Genomic DNA, 19013 nt, shown 5'->3' on the forward strand with positions numbered 1-19013 from the left:
TTTCCTCTCATTTTAAGAAATGTGCTAATGGTCAGAATTCTCTGAAGAGGAAAGGGGCTGTGTCAAAAGGTAGTGAGCTCCCTGTCACTGGCAGTAATCAAGCAGAGACTGTTCTGTCAGAAGTTCCAGAAGAGAGTCCTGTGTTGGGTGGGTGGTTACAGCAGAAGACTTGGGGAATTCCGGGACTGGTTAGGCATGCTTCTCTAGAGGCAGGTTTCCTTGGATTCGTTTCTGCCACTCTCAGCTGTGTGGTCTTGAGCAAGTAACTCAACTTCTCTGTTCCTCAGTTTCCTCAGTTGTAGGAGGGGGCTAATAATAGCACCTCCTGCATGGCGTTGGTGTGAATATTCAAGTGTAGTAATGCATACAGGGTTCACAGCAGCGCCTGGCATGTTGGACATGCTTAGCAGATGTTTGCTAGTATTTGAATTGGTATAAAACCTTATTCTCTAATGATACTGCATTCTCAAGCATCAGTCTCATCAGCTGCATTTGGGTTTGAGCTGTGGCGTTTCCTGATGACTTCTAAAGTGGAGCTCAAAGAGAGCCTGAAGGAGTGTTAGACAAATTACCGTAATTCCTCTTGCATGTGTCACGCCATCCCCTGGCAGTTCTCTCTGAGGGACACTTGGAGACTGAGGAAGGAGTTTCCACATGTACCACACAGGAAGCCCCCAAGTAACAGCTCTCTGGAAAAGTGATCAAGAGGTGGTGCCTACCCCCTTTCTTGTCCTTTTACTGTCCTCTGGCTGAGTGCATGGGGCAGAGTAGGAGAAGCCTCCAGACCTGTAGGAAAACTAGGGGCTTCTTTGTAACTGGGCCCCCTGGTGAATGTCCCCCACCCCCGCTACACACTGTAAAACTCTGTGAGTTCAAAGACACCCAAGAGAGCTTTTCTCATGATGGTCTCGGCCATCAGAAGAAAAATGACTCTTGGCTTCAGTAGTCCTGAAGGGGAAGTTTATTCCCCACTTTGCTGGTGGCGAGACTAAGCCTCAGAGAGGTTAAGAAACTGTTCCAAGCCCACACAGCTGGAGCAGGGTCCTAACACCCAAATTCTTGCTGCTTGGTGAACTACTGTCCAAAACCTCCAGAAATTTCTGGATTTAATTAAGGACATTTATATTTAATCATCCTGAGAATAGAACTTCTAAAAACCACATTCCTGAGATGAGGACATTTGATTGTCCCTTTTTGGAGTCTTTTGTGGGGGTTGGGCGTGGGCAGGGGATTTCAGAGAAAGGGGCCACCCCGCCTCCCTACCCCCTGGCCATGCATCTGACTTCTCTCTCTGCCAACTTCTTTGTGCCCTCCTACAGGTCTGGGTAGATGCTGGGACGCAAATCTTCTTCTCCTATGCCATCTGCCTGGGTTGTCTGACCGCTCTGGGAAGTTATAACAATTATAACAACAACTGCTACAGGTGAGCATGTCCCCAGCCCTGACCACCCACTCTCCACAGAACCTGGGAGCCCTCCATGCTGCCTGGCTAGTTCCTTGTCATCTCTCCCCACCCTTGCAAGGCTGGGTGAGGGAAACAGGGTTGTCAGAGGAGGAGAGTCAGGTGCCAGCCATCCAGGTGGGGCAGGGGAGGACCCTGGGTGATCTGACAGCCTCTCCCAGCCCAGGGTCTAAGAGTGGTCCATCAGAGGAGCTCAGAGAATAACAAACATGATCAGAGCAAGTTCCAGGCTTCGGAGGGAGTCCATGCCAAGAATTGTATTCACGCCTCCATCCCACCCTCTCCAGCAGAGCTTTATCCCAGGGCAGATAAGGGATTGGCCCAAGGTCACACTAAGGTCACACAGCTAGTTGAACCCAGGTCTTCCAAAACTGAGGGCCTTATTCTGCCTGCTGGTCAGGAATTTCTTTCCTGCTTCCTTTCGCTTGACTGTAGGGTCCTGTCCAGTCTGACCTGGAGTGGCCAGTGCCCTGCTGCCTTTTTCTTAATGGACCTTCCTCCCCACCCCCAGCCTCCTGCCACTGCTGCACCCAGTGTGGAGAGGGGACCCATGCTGGGGGTGAGCCTGGGGCTGTGTGACCCTGGCTACCTAGTCCTCATGCCTGCAGCCTGCATTCTGCCCTGAGGCCGAGACCACGAAGTCCAAGGACTTGCCCAAGGTCAGCCAAAAGTGTCCGGCAGAAGTGAACTTGGCACGTTGGTCTCTAACCATAGGCCAGTGGCTTGTTTGCTGAGGTCTCTACACCTCTGATTCCATGCCCATCACAGACACAGATGGTGAATATGCAGGGCTGGGCAGATGGCACGTCTCTGCCCCCCAAGATCAAGAGCTCCTCATTGTAATGTGGAAACTCATAGACTCATGGCAATGATGCTGTCCCTCAACACAGATTCACTGGAAAAGGAAGGGTTTTTCAGCAAATGTTTCTGAGCTAGGATAAGTATTTTGGTAGAAATAGTTAGGACGGAGCCTAATACTTTGCTCCACATATACACCATAGTAAGTGCAGGAAAACTAAAGAGTTAAATACTTTTTTTAAAAAGGATACCCTCCTAAAATGAGGAGTAAAATACTGTTTTCATAATGAAAAAGATATGGAAACACCCAAAATGATTAGGTCAGGAAGGGAAATGACACATTGATTCACAGAAATATCTAGAACTTTGAAATTTCTAGAAAGACACAACAAACTATTAAAGAGCCATCTCTGAAGAGAAGCATTGAGATGGAATGATGGGCTTTTTCTACCTGTACGTTCCCATACAATTTAAATGTTTTGTCTTGTCTTTACTCTTGAGTACATATAGATTTTATAATCCTTAAAAAGTCACATTAATACAAATGTTATCTATATACATTCTGCATAACATCTCCAAACAAAATATGAAAATCATCTACAAAATTAAAGGACATAATAACATGGAATTCAGTTCAGTTGCTCAGTCGTGTCCAGCTCTTTGCAACCCCATGGACTGCAGCACGCCAGGCTTCCCTGTCCATCACCAGCTCCCAGAGCTTGCTCAAACTCATGCTCCATCAAGTCATCACTTGATGGCATCAAGTGATGCCTTCCAACCATCTCGTCTTCTGTCATCCCCTTCTCCTCCTGCCTTCAATCTTTGCCAGCATCAGGATCTTTTCCAATGAGTCAGTTCTTTGCATCAGGCCAGAGTACTGGAGCTTCAGCTTCAGCATCTGTCCTTCCAATGACTATTCAGGACTGATTTCCTTTAGGATGGACTGGTCTGATCTGCTTTCAGTCCAAGGGACTCTCAAGAGTCTTCTCCAACACCACAGTTCAAAAGCCTCGATTCTTCAGCGCTCAGCTTTCTTTATAGTCCAATTCCCACACCCATACACGACGACTGGAAAAACCATAGCTTTGACTGTGTTTGCCTTTGTTGGCAAAGTGCTGTCTCTGCTTTTTAATATGCCGTCTAGGTTTGTTGTAGCTTTTCTTCCAAGGAGCAAGAGTCTTTTCATTTCATGGCTGCAGTTACTACTGCAGTGATTTTGGAGCCCAAGAAAATAAAGTCTGTCACTGTTTCCATTGTTTCCCCATCTATTTGTTGTGAAGTTATGGGACTGGATATGCCATGATCTTAGTTTTCTGAATGTTGAGTTTTAAGCCATTTTTTTTCACACTTCTCTTTCCCTTTCATCAAGAGGCTTTTTACTTCCTCTTTGCTTTCTGTCTTAAGGCTGGTGTCATCTGTACATCTGAGGTTATTGATATTTCTCCTGGCAGTCTTGATGCCAGCTTGTGCTTCTTCCAGCCTGGCATTTCACATAATGTACTCTGCATATAAGTTATAAATAAGCAAGGTGACAATATACAGCCTTGACGTACTCCTTTCCCTATTTGGAACCAGTCTGTTGTTCCATGCCTGGTTCTAACTGTTGCTTCCTGACCTGTATACAGGTTTCTCAGGAGGCAGGTCAGGCAGTCTGATATTCCCACCTCTTTAAGAATTTTCCATAGTTTGTTTTGATCCACACAGTCAAAGGCTTTGGTGTAGTCAATGAAGCAGAAGTAGATGTTTTTCTGGAATTCTCTTGCTTTTTCTATGATCCAGTGGATGTTGGCAATTTGATCTCTGGTTCCTCTGCCTTTTCTAAATCCAGCTTGAACATCTGGAAGTTCTTGGTTCACATACTGTTGGAGCCTTGCTTGGAGAATTTTGAGCATTGCTTTGCTATCATGTGAGATGAGTGCAGTTGTGAGGTAGTTTGAACATTCTTTGGCATTGGTTTTCTTTGCGATTGGAATGAAAACTGACCTTTTCCAGTCCTGTGGCCACTGCTGAGTTTTCCAAGTTTGCTGGCATTTTGAGTGCAGCACTTTAACAGCATCTTTTAGGATTTGACATAGTACAGCTGGAATTCCATCACCTCCACTAGCTTTGTTTGTAGTGATGCTTTCTAAGGCCCACTTGACTTTGCACTCCAGAATGTCTGGCTCTAGGTGAGTGATCACACCATCGTGGTTATCTGGGTCGTGAAGATCTTTTTTGTATAGTACTGTGTATTGTTTCCATCTCTTCTTAATATCTTCTGCTTCTCTTAGGTCCATACCGTTTCTGTCCTTTATTGAGTCCATCTTTGCATGAAATATTCCCTTGGAATCTCTGATTTTCTTGAAGAGATCTCTAGTCTTTCCCATCCTATTGTCTTCCTCTATTTCTTTGTGTTGATCACTTAGGAAGGCTTTCTTATCTCTTATTGCTATTCTTTGGAACTCTGAATTCAAATGGGTATATCTTTCTTTTTCTCCTCAGCCTTTTGCTTCTCTTCTTCTCTCAGCTATTTGTCAGGCCTCCTTACACAACCATTTTGCCTTTTTTGCATTTCTTTCTCTTAGGGATCGTTTTGATCACCATCTCCTGTACAACATTACTAACCTCTGTCCATAGTTTTTCAGGCACTCTGTCTTTCAGATCTAATCCCTTGAATCTATTTATTACTTCCAGTGTATAATCGTAAGGGATTTAGGTCATAGCTGCGTGGTTTAGTAGTTTTCCCTACTTTCTTCAATTTAAATCAATTAACATGTAATGTGATACTCAAAATAGTTAGTATCCGTACTAATGTAAAAAGTAGAAACAGATCTAAATGAAAAATCCTAAGACACCAAGAAAAAGATCAGTAACACGCTCTTAAAATAATCAGCTCGTTTTCCTCCACCAGCAAATGAGCTGTGATCTGAAAATGAACCCTCGATGTAGGTGAGGGTTCAGTGAGAGGAGCCATGTCAACGTGCGGTGGTGGGATAGGACCTTGGATGTGATAGCCATATCATTCGGTTGTTGTTAGGCTCAAGTGGGCGCCTCATTTCTGAGGACTTTGGTCAGTGATGAGGTCCCTCTCATGTTATCTCCATTTTCGAGGGAAGGGAAATTGAAGCTCATGGATATGGTCCTCACCTCCACCCGCCAGCTAGGTGTGGTGGACCTGGGCTCTGGCTACGGTCTGTTAACCTCCATCCCAGCACTCCACCACATTTTCTCTGAAAGCTGACTTTGTGATGGCTTTACTCACCCACTTATTAAGCCAACCATGAGCTCTATGTGTCACTAAGTGTGAGACCCCCAATCGCTACCTTGAGAGGTACACCTCCAGTCTATAAAGATTGCAACTTGGCAAAACCAAGGCAAAGAAAGGGGGCAGATCCCACATGCTGGAGGAAAGGCCGCAGGGGAAGCCAGCGAGCTCTCTTAAGAGTCCCTGGGCTGTTGGGCAGAGAGGTCACTGGGGACCACTGGACAGAGGGATGCTAGAGAGGTGGGAGGTCAGACCAGGTTGCGAGGTAGATTCTCTCATCCTTCAGGGTGTTCACAGGAGGCGGGTCTGGGACGTGAGAGGTAGAGCACTGTCAGCAGTGAGACAGATAGAACCAGGGTAAGAAGAGAAAGACATGGGCACAGGGAGAGCACCAGCAGGCCTCTGGTCCAGGTTGAGGGTGACCCCCTTGGGATGCTGGAGAGAGATGCTGTCCGCATCCGTCTGTCAGCACATCAGCCGCCAGCCTGCCTCTGTTGTGTGCCGGGCGGGGTGGAGATCCCTAGGTCACCTCCTGCTTGACCTTCAGCTCCATGAGGATGCAGTGTGAGTCATCTTGTTCATCACCGTCCCTCCAGCCTAGAAGAGCGCTGGCCGAAGTATAAGGAAGTGAGGAAAGAGCCATGCCATTATGCAGATGGGGACACTGAGGCTCGATGCAACGTGGCTTTGAACCTGCGCCCTTCTGGCTCCTGCACCCTTATTCCTCACTCCCAGGCCTGGCCAGTTCTTTCCCAACTACTAAAATCAGCAAGGATTTGGCCAAGACTGCCATGTCATCAGGTTGTATCTTGGGACAGTGGCAGCTTTCTTCCCCGCCGAGCACGTGGGTGAAATATGCTGACCGCCCCAGACCCCTGCAGCTCCCCCATCCAACAGATAGGATTTTTTCCCCTTCCCATCAGCAGAAGAAAGCAAATCCCCTAAGTGACATTGCGAAAGTCTAAGGGCTCCTTTTATTTCCATTTCCAAATTGTTCCATGAACGGATCTTCCTGACTCAGAGGGAGTAAATTAATACCCTCTTCCGACAGCATAATAGCTTCTGGAGGTCTTCAAAGCCCAGCTCAGCTCCTGCCAACTTCAAAGTGCATGTTATGTAGCTTTTCACCTAGAAGGTGCCCTGTGGGGAAGGAATTAGAGGGCTGCAAATGGAGCAAACCAGATGGGGAAAATCCTCACTTCAGAACACAGGCCGCTAGGCTCTCTGCTTGTAGGTGGGGTGCTCTGAGGAAGGGGTGCAAGGGCACAGAGATGGAAGGGACCTTGGATCTGCTCAGAGCCTGTACCCTTCTGTGGTCAGGAAGTCACTTGGAGGGTGGGCTCTGAGGGAAGGTGGGGACCTTGCAATAAGGGACATTTGTTTCCAACAACCACATGAATACCCAAAGGTTATTTTCCTTTGGAAGTCCGAATTCTTAGAAGTCTGAATTCTTAGGGAGCACTGTTTCTGCGTAGCTCCTAGGAAAAAAGTGGGCTTTGGTGTCTGAGACAACTGGATTCACATCCCAGCTTCAGTGTTGTTGTTCAGTCTCTAAGTCGTGTCCAACTCTTTGTGACCCCAGGGACTGCAGTATCTCCTGCGTTTGCTCAGATTCATGTCCACTGAGTCAGTGATGCCATCCAACCATCTCATCCCCATCTTCTCCTTTTGCTTTCAGTCTTTCCCAGCATCAGAGTCTTTTCCAGTTTCCCCAGCAGATGACAGAGAGCTTGAGTGTGTGTCTGTCCTCCCTGGGCCTCAGGATTCAGTAACGGTGCTCAGCACTTCTGGTCTGAAAACATAGAAGAATCCCAGCATGGAGAGGCTGTGGAGAAAACCCTTTCCTCACCAGTGCTGCCTTGTTTTGCACCATTTCCAGGGGCCAGAAACAGGCATGCAGGACAGATTTATCTCAGCCTTAGGAATAACTTGGCTTTCCTGGGCTGAGCTGAGTTTCCCTCAGAGTGGAGGTGATCGTGCATACTAAGTTACTATGGTCATGTCCAATTCTTTGCGACCCTATGGACTGTTGCCCACCAGGCTCCTCTGTCCATGGGATTCTCCAGGCAAGAATACTAGAGTGGGTTACCATGCCCTTATCCAGGGGATCATCGCAATCCAGTAATCAAACCTGTGTCTCTTATGTCTCCTGCATTGGCAGCTGGGTTCTTTACCACTAGCGCCATGTGAGAAGCCCAAAAGGTGATCAGGCCTGCAGATAAAGTCTCCAGGCTTTGTAGCCCAGTCTCTGTCCACAGTGCCTGAAGAGTTCTATAGAAAAGACCTGTATCAGTCAGCCACTGCTGCAAGAATGCTGTGTAACAAGCATCCCCAGAACTCGGTAGCTAACCACGAAAACCACAGCATTTGCTTTTATTGCTCGTAAGTCTGTTGGGGACTCTGTCTTTCAGGCTGTAGATTGGACAGGTTTGGCTCCAGGGTCCAGGCACGGCTCAAGGCCATGCCATGTGTACATTCTGGGGTCCAGGCTGCAGAGATAGGAGCTACCCTGGGAAAGTGCTTCTCGTGGCAAATCACAGAAGGGCTGAGGACAAGACCAATTGCACAAGTGCATCTCAGCCCTCTGTTTATGTCACATCTGTTGCTATCTCATTGGTCAAAGCAAGTCACGTGGGTAAGCCCTCAGTCAATGGGGCCGGGAAATACACTCCACCCCAGGGAGGAAGGCGTGGAAGTGACTGCTTGCTTGAAAATGACTTAATTGATCACAAGGCCCAAGAGATCCTCTTATCCAAGCCGTCTTGTCGTCTAGCCAGTGAGAGCAGGCCCAGAGAGAAGATATTGCTGGGAGAATTGGAACCCCAGTCTAATGCTCTTCCCACCATGCCCTTGATTCCCAGGGTCAATGCAAGGCAACTGGGGGTCACAGTCACCAACATCAGTGTAACCTTTGATTGCATTACAAAAAGTATGGTGTCAGGAGAAGAGGAGGTGAGAGTCCTGCTCTGTTCTTGAGTCTAGTGCTCAGTCCTGGATGTGACACTCTTGAAGAGGGACAAGCTGGACTGAATTTCAGATCACAAACAGGATCACTGGTAAGGGAACTGGGGGGTTTAACTGAGCAAGCTAAAACCTCAAGGAGGTATAGGGCCTCTATCTTCAGGTCTTTAGGCTGTTGGGGAGGTTAGAACTAACACTTCCCAGAGAAGGTGGATTTGGGTCGAACAGAGCATGAGGAAGTTCTTACACTGTGAGCGGCAGGAGCCATCCGAGAAGCGAAGCGCCATGGAGCAAGGTGGGTGGTCCTGCTGGCTAGGGTCATGGTGGGGATGCTCCGGGCTGGTGCTGCTCCAAGGAGGAGACTGGACAGACCACTCAGGCCCCTCCCTTTAAAGTGAAGTGTCACGGGTGTTGTAAGCCTGACTCCCATGTGCATGCTCTGTGGTGGCCGAGGTCCCGAGAGTCTGATCCCCTGACCCGCCTGCATGATGGTACACAGCCCCAGGTTGGAAGGGCTAGGAGGTACGGGCTCCGTCTTCTTCCTCTGGGAGGAGCCCCGTCATTTGTAGTCTGGAATCTCCTGCGTCACGGCTTTATGCTGGTGCTTCTTGGCTGTGAACCCTGGCCAAGAGCAGGGGGCAGTCACTGCCCTGGTGAAGCAGCCCCCCACCCCCTGCCCACCTCCATGAGGAGTCTGGCCTGGGAGGGTCTGCTCCTTGCAGCATCAGAGTGGAGGCTTGTGTAAGGTCTGCGAGATGCTGGGCTGGGAAGGGTGTCTCTCCGGAGGCCTCTGTGCTGGCTGGGAAGCAGCCCTTTCTTTCAGAGGTTGATATCTTCATGCTTTGAGCTCCCAGAAAATCAATCCTCTCTTGCTTCCCTTGGTTTTCTCTCCTGCCAGGAGTTTGGAGAAGCGTTGGTGTGTCTCCAAGTCTTTCCTTCCTGGTGTGCGTTTTCCCACCTGCCAGCCTCCCTTCTTTCCCACCTCCTGTCTGTGCTTCCGGTCTGCGACTGACCTCACCTTCTAGAAAAATGCAGGAGAAGCTATGTGACCATGGGCCAGCCACCTCCCCTCTCTGAACCCTGAGGGCTTCCTTGGCACTCAGAACGTTCCAGTGCTGCCCCGGTTCCCCCCACCGGGTTTTGACCCGAGCCCCTCTCCCTGCTTCCCCCACCAGGGACTGCATCATGCTCTGTTGCTTGAACAGCGGCACCAGCTTCGTGGCCGGGTTTGCCATCTTCTCAGTCCTGGGCTTCATGGCATACGAGCAGGGGGTGCCCATCGCCGAGGTGGCAGAGTCAGGTGAGTTTGCCAAAGTGGAACCATGGCCTTCCTCCTCAGCTTGCTCTTCTCCTGGGCTCAGGTCTCAGGAGGGGGCCCCTGTCCATCCGCAGACCAGGCTCCCGTGGGGGAAGCTGCCAGCCCAGAGCACCGTCACTGTCACCTCAAGAACCACAGGAGCCTCCACTGGCCTCCCTGCCCCCACTGTTGTCCCTTCTGTTTTGTGCGTCACTCTCCTGCAGAGTGATTGTTTTTTGAAATGCAAACCTGACCGTGTCCTCCCCTGGCGAACAGTCTGTTCTGGCTTCTCATAGGGCTGATCTCTCGCCATGGCCCCCAAGGCCCTGCACTGCCCAGCTCCTGGGGTCTCACCACCCACCTCTCTCCCCACCACACTGTGGTCTCCTTTCACATCTGTGGTTGCCCCCTCCCTTCCACCCCAGGGCTTTTGCACATACTGTTCTCCCTCTGCTGGAAGGACCCCTTTCCCTTTCTTCATTCTATGGGTAGACTCACCATGAGTGTGACATTCTTCATGTTTAAATGACACGTGTTTGTATCCAACACACCACAGGTAGGGTAGTTGCTGCTGAAGTGATTGTGCAAAATGGTGAAGAACTCTCCCCTTGATTCACATGGTTTTGAATCCTGGGACAATTCATTGTATAGTATTATAAAGTACAAAAATAGTTTATATCCGCATGACAGAGTTAGACGCTAACCTCCATACATCTAAATAGGTTTCTCAGCTATAGGAATATCTGGTGAGACAGTCAGGAGCATCACAGGGGGTCCAGCCTCCCTGGCTTCTGTCTGTTCAAGGCTGCTCATGCCCCCCATTTGTTATGACAAACCCTGCCACCTGCAAGGCTGCATTGCCTCCGTTGAGAACTCTAGTCCGTGGCATGGCTGCTTTTGCCTGACATGCACAGATAGGAAGTACACCTCTGACCCACCAAGCTGGCAGGGTGGTGGGTGTGGACCCTGAATCAGGAAGCTGGTTGCCGAGCTCTGCTTCATGGCCCCTGGGGCTCCACCTTCTGCATGGTATCTGTCAGAGAGAGAGAGAGAGACAGTCCCTGCTGAAATCAGGGGACAAGAGCTGGACCAGAGGATATTAATATGACCGAAGCTGTCCATCATAGATTGCACACTCTGGGCAGGAACTGCCTCATACGATCCTCGACTCAGCCCCCAGGGTGGCACTTCTCCTACCCCTATTTTACCAGTGAGGAAGCTGGGGCTCAGAGAGGTGTGGTCGCCCACCTAAGGTCACATACCCTGCAGGGAACAGAACTATTGGATTTGATCCAGGCCATGCTCTGAGTGCTCCGTCCTGCAGCCCACAGTAGGCAGGCACCTGGCACTTCACACAACATCCATGTTCCTTCATGGCAGTAAAGCGCAGAGCAGCCCTGCGAAGAGGGAGTGGTGCCTCCTCCGTGGGCCCTGTGCCTTCTCTGAGAATCTGCTTCTTCCTCTGTAAAACCAGCAGACTGACTCCCAGCTCAGGTGCGGAGTGACACAGCGTGTCTGCGGCACTGCTGCTGCTCTTTTCACCATCTTTTCCGTTTGATAGATGCATTTTAAAGCTGAAGCTCAGAGTGGAGGTGGAAAGGAAAAGAGCCAACTAAAACAAACATTTTTTTTTTTTTCAAATTGTAAGCATACTTACTGTAGGAAAATGTTTAAATGTTGACAAAGGAAAAAGTCTCCAGTCTGACTCAGACTGCACTTTGAGGTTCTCTTGCCAGGATTTTCCATACATATACAGCTATACCTATATTGATGAAAACTGGATCATATTTGGTTTTATTTTTCCATTCACAATAAAGTATGAGAGTTTTCTTCCTCAGTAAGTAGAGATCTCAGCATCCCAGGTGGCTCATTGGTAAAGAATCTGCCTACAGTGCAGGAGATGTGGGCTCAATCCCTGGGTCAGGAAGATTCCCTGGAGGAGAAAATGGCAAGCCACTCCAGTATTCTTGCTGGGATAATCCCATGGACAGAGAAGCCTGCTGGGCTACAGTCCATGGGGTCGCAAGAGTCAGACATGACTGAGCACAGATAGAGAGCTTAATCGTGACTTTCCATGGCCAAGTGAGGTTCCACGGAATGGATGTGCCATCACTGATTTACTCTGTCTCACCTATCAGGCCCCAGGCTGGTTGTTCATACTACTTCATGAAGTATCTACAGCACATCTACAAGGCAGGCTATACGAAGGCTGTGCAGAATGTTCCCTGCACAACTACAGGGGGCGCCATTCATGTAGACAGCAGTCCTGGGGCCCATTAGAGATGAGGACGCTACTCTGTGGCTCCGAGCCTGAAGTGGTTCCTCTAAGGTCGCGCAGAACATAGGTGGTACAGCCTGGCTTGGCTGTCATCTCTTCTGCTTCACCCTCCGTGTCACTTCAGGTGCTAAGGAGGTAAGCCTGCTCTGTGTTTAAGGGTGTGAATCAGACCAAGATTCCCTTTAGGAGTTCCTGCCTTTTGCAGAAATTGCGTATTGCAAGTATGTAGCCTTCTCACCTTGCTCAGCAGGATCTTACAGGGAAAATTGTAACTTTAAATACCTAATTAGAAGGATTTGAAGTAAACACTTTAAGTTTTTATCAGAAGAAGCTGGGGGAAAGAAAGGAATACAAAGTAAGTAGAGAATGTTAGAAGCCTTAGTCACTTTGTTGTATCCAACTCTTTGCTACCCTGTGGACTGTAGCTCACCAAGCTCCTCTGTCCATGGAATTCCCCAGCCAAGAATACTGGAATCAGTACCCATTCCCTTCTCCAGGGGATCTTCCCAACCCAGGGATTATACCTGGGTCTCCTGCATTGCAGGTAGATTCTTTACTGCCTGAGCCACCAGGGAAGCCCAGAGTAAGTAGAAGCAAAAAACTAATTAAGGTAAGACATGCAAGCAACAGAAAATTTTCAAAGTGAAAATTTTGTATTATAAAAAATAGCAAAATTTATAACTGACAGGACAAATGAAAGGAAAAATGAGAGAAAATACAAATTACTGATATCAGGAATGAAACAGAAGACATGGCTACAGGTCCTGCAGACCTTAAAAATGAGAATAAGGAAATACCATGAACAACTTCAAACTAATGTACTTGATAATGTAAATTAAATGGGCAACTTCCTAAAAAATACTACATAATTTAATTAAGCTAACTCAAGAAGAAACAGAAAAACTAAATGGCTTTGTATTTCCAAAAGAAATTGAATTCATTGTCAAAAATCTTTCTACCAAGAAGACTCCAGGCCTGCTGTTTCACTGGTAAATTCTACTAAATGTTTAAATAGAAATAATGTCAGTCTTCTTGTTCAGTTGCTCAGTCGTGTCCAACTGTTTGTGACCCCATGGACTGCAGCACACCAGGCTCCCCTGTCCTTTACCATCTCCTGGAGTTTGCTCAAACTCATGTCCATTGAGTCAGTGATACCATCCAACCATCATCCTCTGTCGCCTCCCTTCTCCTCTTGCCCTCAATCTTTCCCAGCATCAGAGTCTTTTCCAATAAGTTGGCTCTTCACATCAAGTGGCCAAAGTATTGGAGCCTCAGCGTCAACATCAGTCCTTCCAATGAATATTCAGGGTTGATTCCTTTAGGATTGACTGGTTTGATCTCCTTGCAGTCCAAGGGACTCTCAATAGTCTTCTCAAGTACCACAGTTCAAAAGCATCAATTCTTCAGTGGTCAGCTTTCTTCATGGTCCAACTCTCACATCCATACATGACTACTGGAAAAACTATAGCTTTGACTAGACGGATCTTATCAGTCTTACACAAAGTCTTTTAAAAATTAGAGGAAGTAAGAGTATCTGAGGACAGTGACAACTGTATAGCTTCTTATTATCCCAATTTTTTCCCACAAACAACAAGATAAAACAGGAAGGGAAAAGTATATTCTACACAAAGCTGTGCCTCCTGGATAATTTGAAGACACAAAATGTTGAAGCTGCAGATAACTGTGACAGAAAGAAAAATCACCAATCCCAGCACACAGTATCTCTGCCAAAGGCAAGCTGAGAAAAACTGTGGGACAGATGGAAGACAGAGGCTAGCGAAAGGATCTGGGAGTGATTTGGAGCAGTCACCAGAAAGGTTGAATCTACTCTCAATCTGAAAGTCCTGGAAAGGATCCTGACAGATCCTTTAGCAGGGACTACAGGGTTCAAAGTAGGTGTGATTTCAAGGAGTAAGGACCATTTAAAGGCATAGGCACATTTTAAAGGAGCCATTTGAAACATAAACCTTGCAGAGAAAAAAAGAGGTGGGGGGCAAAAAGAAAGAAAAGCATCGTTTTATAGGGAGATGGTGAAGGGAGCCCAAGAAAAAGAGGTAACATGTAAAGACCTGCAAAACAAAAGAGAACCCGGGACCTTCCTGGTGGTCCAGTGGCTAGGACTCCATGCTCCCAGTGCCGTGGGCCAAATTTCAAAGAAATAGATAAAATCCGCAAGGCTTCCAGGCAAGAAGAGATCAAATAACTTATAATAGCAAAAGTATTAAACTAGCACCATACTTCTTGAAACCAACATACAAAGCAAGGCAACTATGGGATAGAATTTTTTTTTTAATTCATGTTAAGAAGTAAGAACCAGGATTTAATATCCAGCCATGTCTTCATGTATGTTATGGCTATATATGTTATATATAGTATGTTAAAGCTATATAGAAAAGCCATTTTTAATATGCAAGAACTTAGAGACTTCTTATGTTCTGACATTCTTCTATCAGTGCATGAATGTCATCCAACCCAATAATGACTGGTAAAACTCCAGAAAAAGACTTATGTTGAGCTCTTAGAATATATAAAATATGTATTAATATGTATGTCTATGTATAAGATCAAAACAAAGGTAGGGAAGAAGATAGAGAACTAGTGTAGAAATACGCTGCATACTGTTTCAAAGTAGAGATCATTCAACCAAAAAATAGAAAGAGGAGGCAAGAGAAGATAGAAAAAACTCCCTGATGTATGATGAATGAGTGGTGGTAGATACTGGTGGGTGTGGGGGACCTGAAAAGACAGATATTAAAGGTTTAAATAAGAGACTAAGGGCCTAAGAGCATTAAAAAGGGTACAAGTATGAAGTTAGCCACTAGAATAAAAACATTGTTGTTGTTCAGTTGCTAAATGAGTCTGAGTCTTTGCTACCCCATGGACTGTAGCATGCCAGGCTCCTCTGTCCATGGGCTTCTCCAGGCAAGAATCCTAGAGTGAGTTGTCATTTCCTTCTCCAGAGGATCTTCCCAGACCAAGGACCAAACCTGCATCTCCTGCATTGGCATTTTTTTTTTACCACTGAGCTACCAGAATAGTAACATAAGCCTTCCTAAATAATAATTAAAAAAAAAAAAAACAAACAGAATACACAACTCATATACATATGAAATATACATAATTATATATTGTCAGTCAAGACCAAATTTATCAATCTTGTCAGTAGAGGGTTACTGTCTATTGAAAGAAAAAGATTTTCAATTTGACTCATAAAGTAAGACCTAATGCATAGGCATACCGTGTTTTATTGTGCTTCACTTGTTTTATTTTTGAATTTTTTACAAACTCATGGTTTGTGGCAACTCTGCATCAAGCCACATCTACCAGCACAATTTTTCCAACAGCATGTGCTCACTTCATGTCCCTGTGTCACATTTTGGTAATTCTCACAGTATTTCAAACTTTTAAATTATTATTAAAACTAGTGGATGACGAGTTGCTTTTTATGAGTGAGTAAAGAAAGTGGTTTCTTGAGATCGAATATACTACTGGTAAATATGTTGTGAAGCTTGTTGAAATGACAGCAAAAGTGCTGAAGAAAACTCTTGAGAGTCCCTTGGACAGCATGGAGATCAAACCAGTCAGCCCTAAGGAAAATCAACCCTGAATATTCATTGGAAGGACTGACACTGAAGCTCCAATACTTTGGCCACCTGATGTGAAGAGCTGACTCACTGGAAAAGACCCCAATGCTAGGAAAGATTGGGAGCAGAAGGAGAAGAGGGTGTCAGAGGATGAGACGGCTGGATGGCATCATGATGCAATGGACATGAACTTGAGCAAACTTTGGGAAATGATGAGGGACAAGGAGGCCTGGCGTTCCACAGCCCACGGGGTCACACAGAGTCAGACATGACTGAGCAACTGAACAACAGTAAGCATAGTTGCTAAAGCAGCAGCAGAATTTAAGAGGGTTGACTCCAACTTTGAAAGAAGTTCTCCTCTGGGTAAAAATGCTATCCAACAGCCCTGCCTGCTACAGAGAAATCACTCATGCAAAGAAGAGTTAATCGATGGCAGCAAACTTCATTCTTGTCTTATTTTAAGAAATTGCCACAGCCACCCCAACCTTCAGCAACCACCACCCTGATCAGTCAGCAGCCGTCAACATCGCAGCAAGACCTTCCCTGAGCAAAATGACTACGACTCACTGAAGACTCAGATGATGGTTAGCATTCTTCAGCAATAAACTATTTTTTAATTAATGTATATACCTTTTCTTAGACCTACTGGTATTGTTCACTTAGTAGACTATAGTGTGAACATAACTCTTATGTTTGCTGGGAAACCAAAAAATTCATGTGACTCAGTTTGCCATGGTAGTCTGGAGCTAAACCTACAACATCTCTGAGGTATGCTTATCTATTCTGTGTGCAAGAGACACACCCAGAACAAAGTGACTCACAAAGGCTATAAATAAAGACAGAGTAGCAGTCAAGCCCACAAGCATTAAGGATAACAAAGGATAATACTTTTTTAATGTTAAAAACCATGATTCACAGTGAAGATATAGCACATACACAAATGTATGCACCAAATGACACAGCAATAATCTTTATGAAGCAAAAAACTGCAGACAATGCAAGGGGACATAGAAATAAACTAACAACAAGAACTTTACTAAACACATGTATCAATAAAAGTGCAGAAATGGAAATAATTACCTTCCTTGTTCAGAAAAATAAAAACAGCAACAAAATGAACTAAGAGACAGTTAAAGGAAGGAAATAATAAAAAGCAGAAAGTAATGAAGTAGAGAACTGGGTTTTTAAAAAATAATAAAATTCTAGGTTTTTCAAAATAAAAATAGGCACATCACCAGAGGATCAAGGGGCAGGGGGGAAATGAGGTTGGGGGGTAGAGAACATACAAATAGCAAAATAAGAAATTACAAAAGGGAAATAACCATTGGAGCAGAAGACATTTTTTAAAATCATAAGAGATTACTTTGCAATCCTCTTTGCATATAAATTTGAAAACCTAGATGAAATGAATATTTTCCTAGGGAAATGGAGATTGCTAAAACTGACCCCATTTGACTTAGAAAGCTTAAACAGGCCAATCTCCATAGAAGAAACAAAGTTACTGAAGAGCAACCTCACAAGAAAACATCAGGCCCTGAAGGCTTCTCAGAGGAATTCTACCAAACCTTTGAGACCAGATAAGATAGGCCCAGTGCTCTATAAATGATTCCAGATGCTTGAAAACGGAGGAAACTTTCCTAATTCATTACCTGAAACACACAGTACTGAAACCTAAACCAGACAGACAATGCCAAGAAAGAAAACTACAGATTAATATCACTCATGCATATTGATGCCAAAATACCAAATAAAGTATTAGCAAACTCAAATCTAAAATATTAGAATCCAGAAGCACATTAAGAAGGTAATATACCATGTCCAAGTAAGATTTATTCCAGGAATAATGGAAGGTTGATTTAATGTTAAGAAAGCCATTGATATCACACACCATATTAATAGTCCAAAATAAATCATAAAATTATCTCCATAGACGTGGGAAAAGTCTTTGAAAAGTTCAACATTCATTCATTATAAAAAATAATCAAGTAAATGGAAATTAAAGGATATTTTTAAAAATAGGTCTGTGCATAAAAGTTTAAAAATTAGGGAAAAAAAAAAGTTTAAAAATTAAAGACAATGATTGCCTACAGTGGTGAGTGGAAAAGGGATAGAAAAAGGTGAGGAATTAAGTAAGGAGAAGGAAGAACACCTTCTCTGAGTATTTATCTTTAGTAGCTCTTACTGAGAGCCACAGTATTGTTTCACAGAGCACTCAAGACAAATAGTTACTTTTTTGTGGATGGAACCAAATATAATACAAATAGTAATGAATGAATTTAACTGTATTACAAATGCATAATGCAATCATTCTGAAAAGAATGGAAAAGGAGCTAACAAAAGTGAATTTCAGGAAGCAGTATGTTGACTGAACATTGTAAAGCTAAAAACATATCATACTGAAATTCCTACACAGTATAATAAGGCAAAAAAAAGTAAAAGTATTAAGATTATAAAGGAAGAAGGAAAACTGTCTTCATTCATAAACAACATGATTAACCACATAGAAAATCCTAAGAAATCTACAAAAAAAAATTACTAAGTGAATTTAGTAAGGTCATGGGATAGAAAGACAATCAAAAATCTTTGGTATTTTTTTATACCAACAACAAACAATTGGGAAATTTTTACATTCTACTTTTCACAAAATTTAATTTAAAAATGAAAAGGTAAGCAACAGACTTGGAGAAGATAATCATAATACTTTTGTTTCATAAAGGGTTTGTATCCCAAATATATTAAGAATTCTCACAACTCAATAAAAAGGAGCTAACCCAGCTGAAAATGGGCAAGAACACAGGAGGCACTTCACAAAAGATGTTGATATGTAGCGAATTCCTTGATAGTCCAGTGATCAGGCTCCTTGCTTTCACTGCTGAGGACCTGGGTTCAATCCTCGGTTGAGGAACTGAGATCCTGCAAGTCACAACATGGGCAAAAAATAAATAAATAAATAAATTTAAAAATAATAAAAAGAAGATTTATGAATGGACAATAAAGATATGTGAAGATACTTCACATTGTTAGTCATCAGGGAAATACAAATTAAAAATACATACATAATGATACAACACTTCATACCCACTATAATGACTAAATTTAAAAGACTGAGAACATCAAGTGTTGACAAGGATGTGGAGCCCCTGAAACTCTCTATTGTTGCTGGTAGGACTGTAAAATGACAGAGTCACTTTGGAAATCCGTTTGGTATTTCCTAGAAAATTAAACATATGATTCCCATAAGACCTGGTAATTCCCCTCCTAGGTAGGATGAACAAAGCTAATCTAAGGTGAAAAAAAAAAAAAGATCAGTAGTTGCTGAGTACAGAGACAGGGAATTAGGGTGGAGAGACTGCAGAGAGGGGCCAGGGGACGGAGGAAGTGCTCTCTGC

The 19013-nt window shown here is 44.8% G+C and overlaps 1 protein-coding gene across 1 annotated transcript in view; it reads left to right on the top strand.

The window, feature by feature from the left end:
• SLC6A11 (solute carrier family 6 member 11) overlaps positions 1-19013 on the top strand; it is a 125270-nt gene that overhangs the window by 92258 nt on the left and 13999 nt on the right. The window contains exons 7-8 of the mRNA NM_001206903.1: positions 1320-1423; positions 9641-9765. Of these exons, the coding sequence (NP_001193832.1) occupies positions 1320-1423; positions 9641-9765 (229 nt within the window). The remainder of the gene's footprint in view (positions 1-1319; positions 1424-9640; positions 9766-19013) is intronic.

The sequence above is a fragment of the Bos taurus genome, chromosome 22 (assembly GCF_002263795.3).
Source record: "Bos taurus isolate L1 Dominette 01449 registration number 42190680 breed Hereford chromosome 22, ARS-UCD2.0, whole genome shotgun sequence".
Classification (NCBI taxonomy): domain Eukaryota; kingdom Metazoa; phylum Chordata; class Mammalia; order Artiodactyla; family Bovidae; genus Bos; species Bos taurus.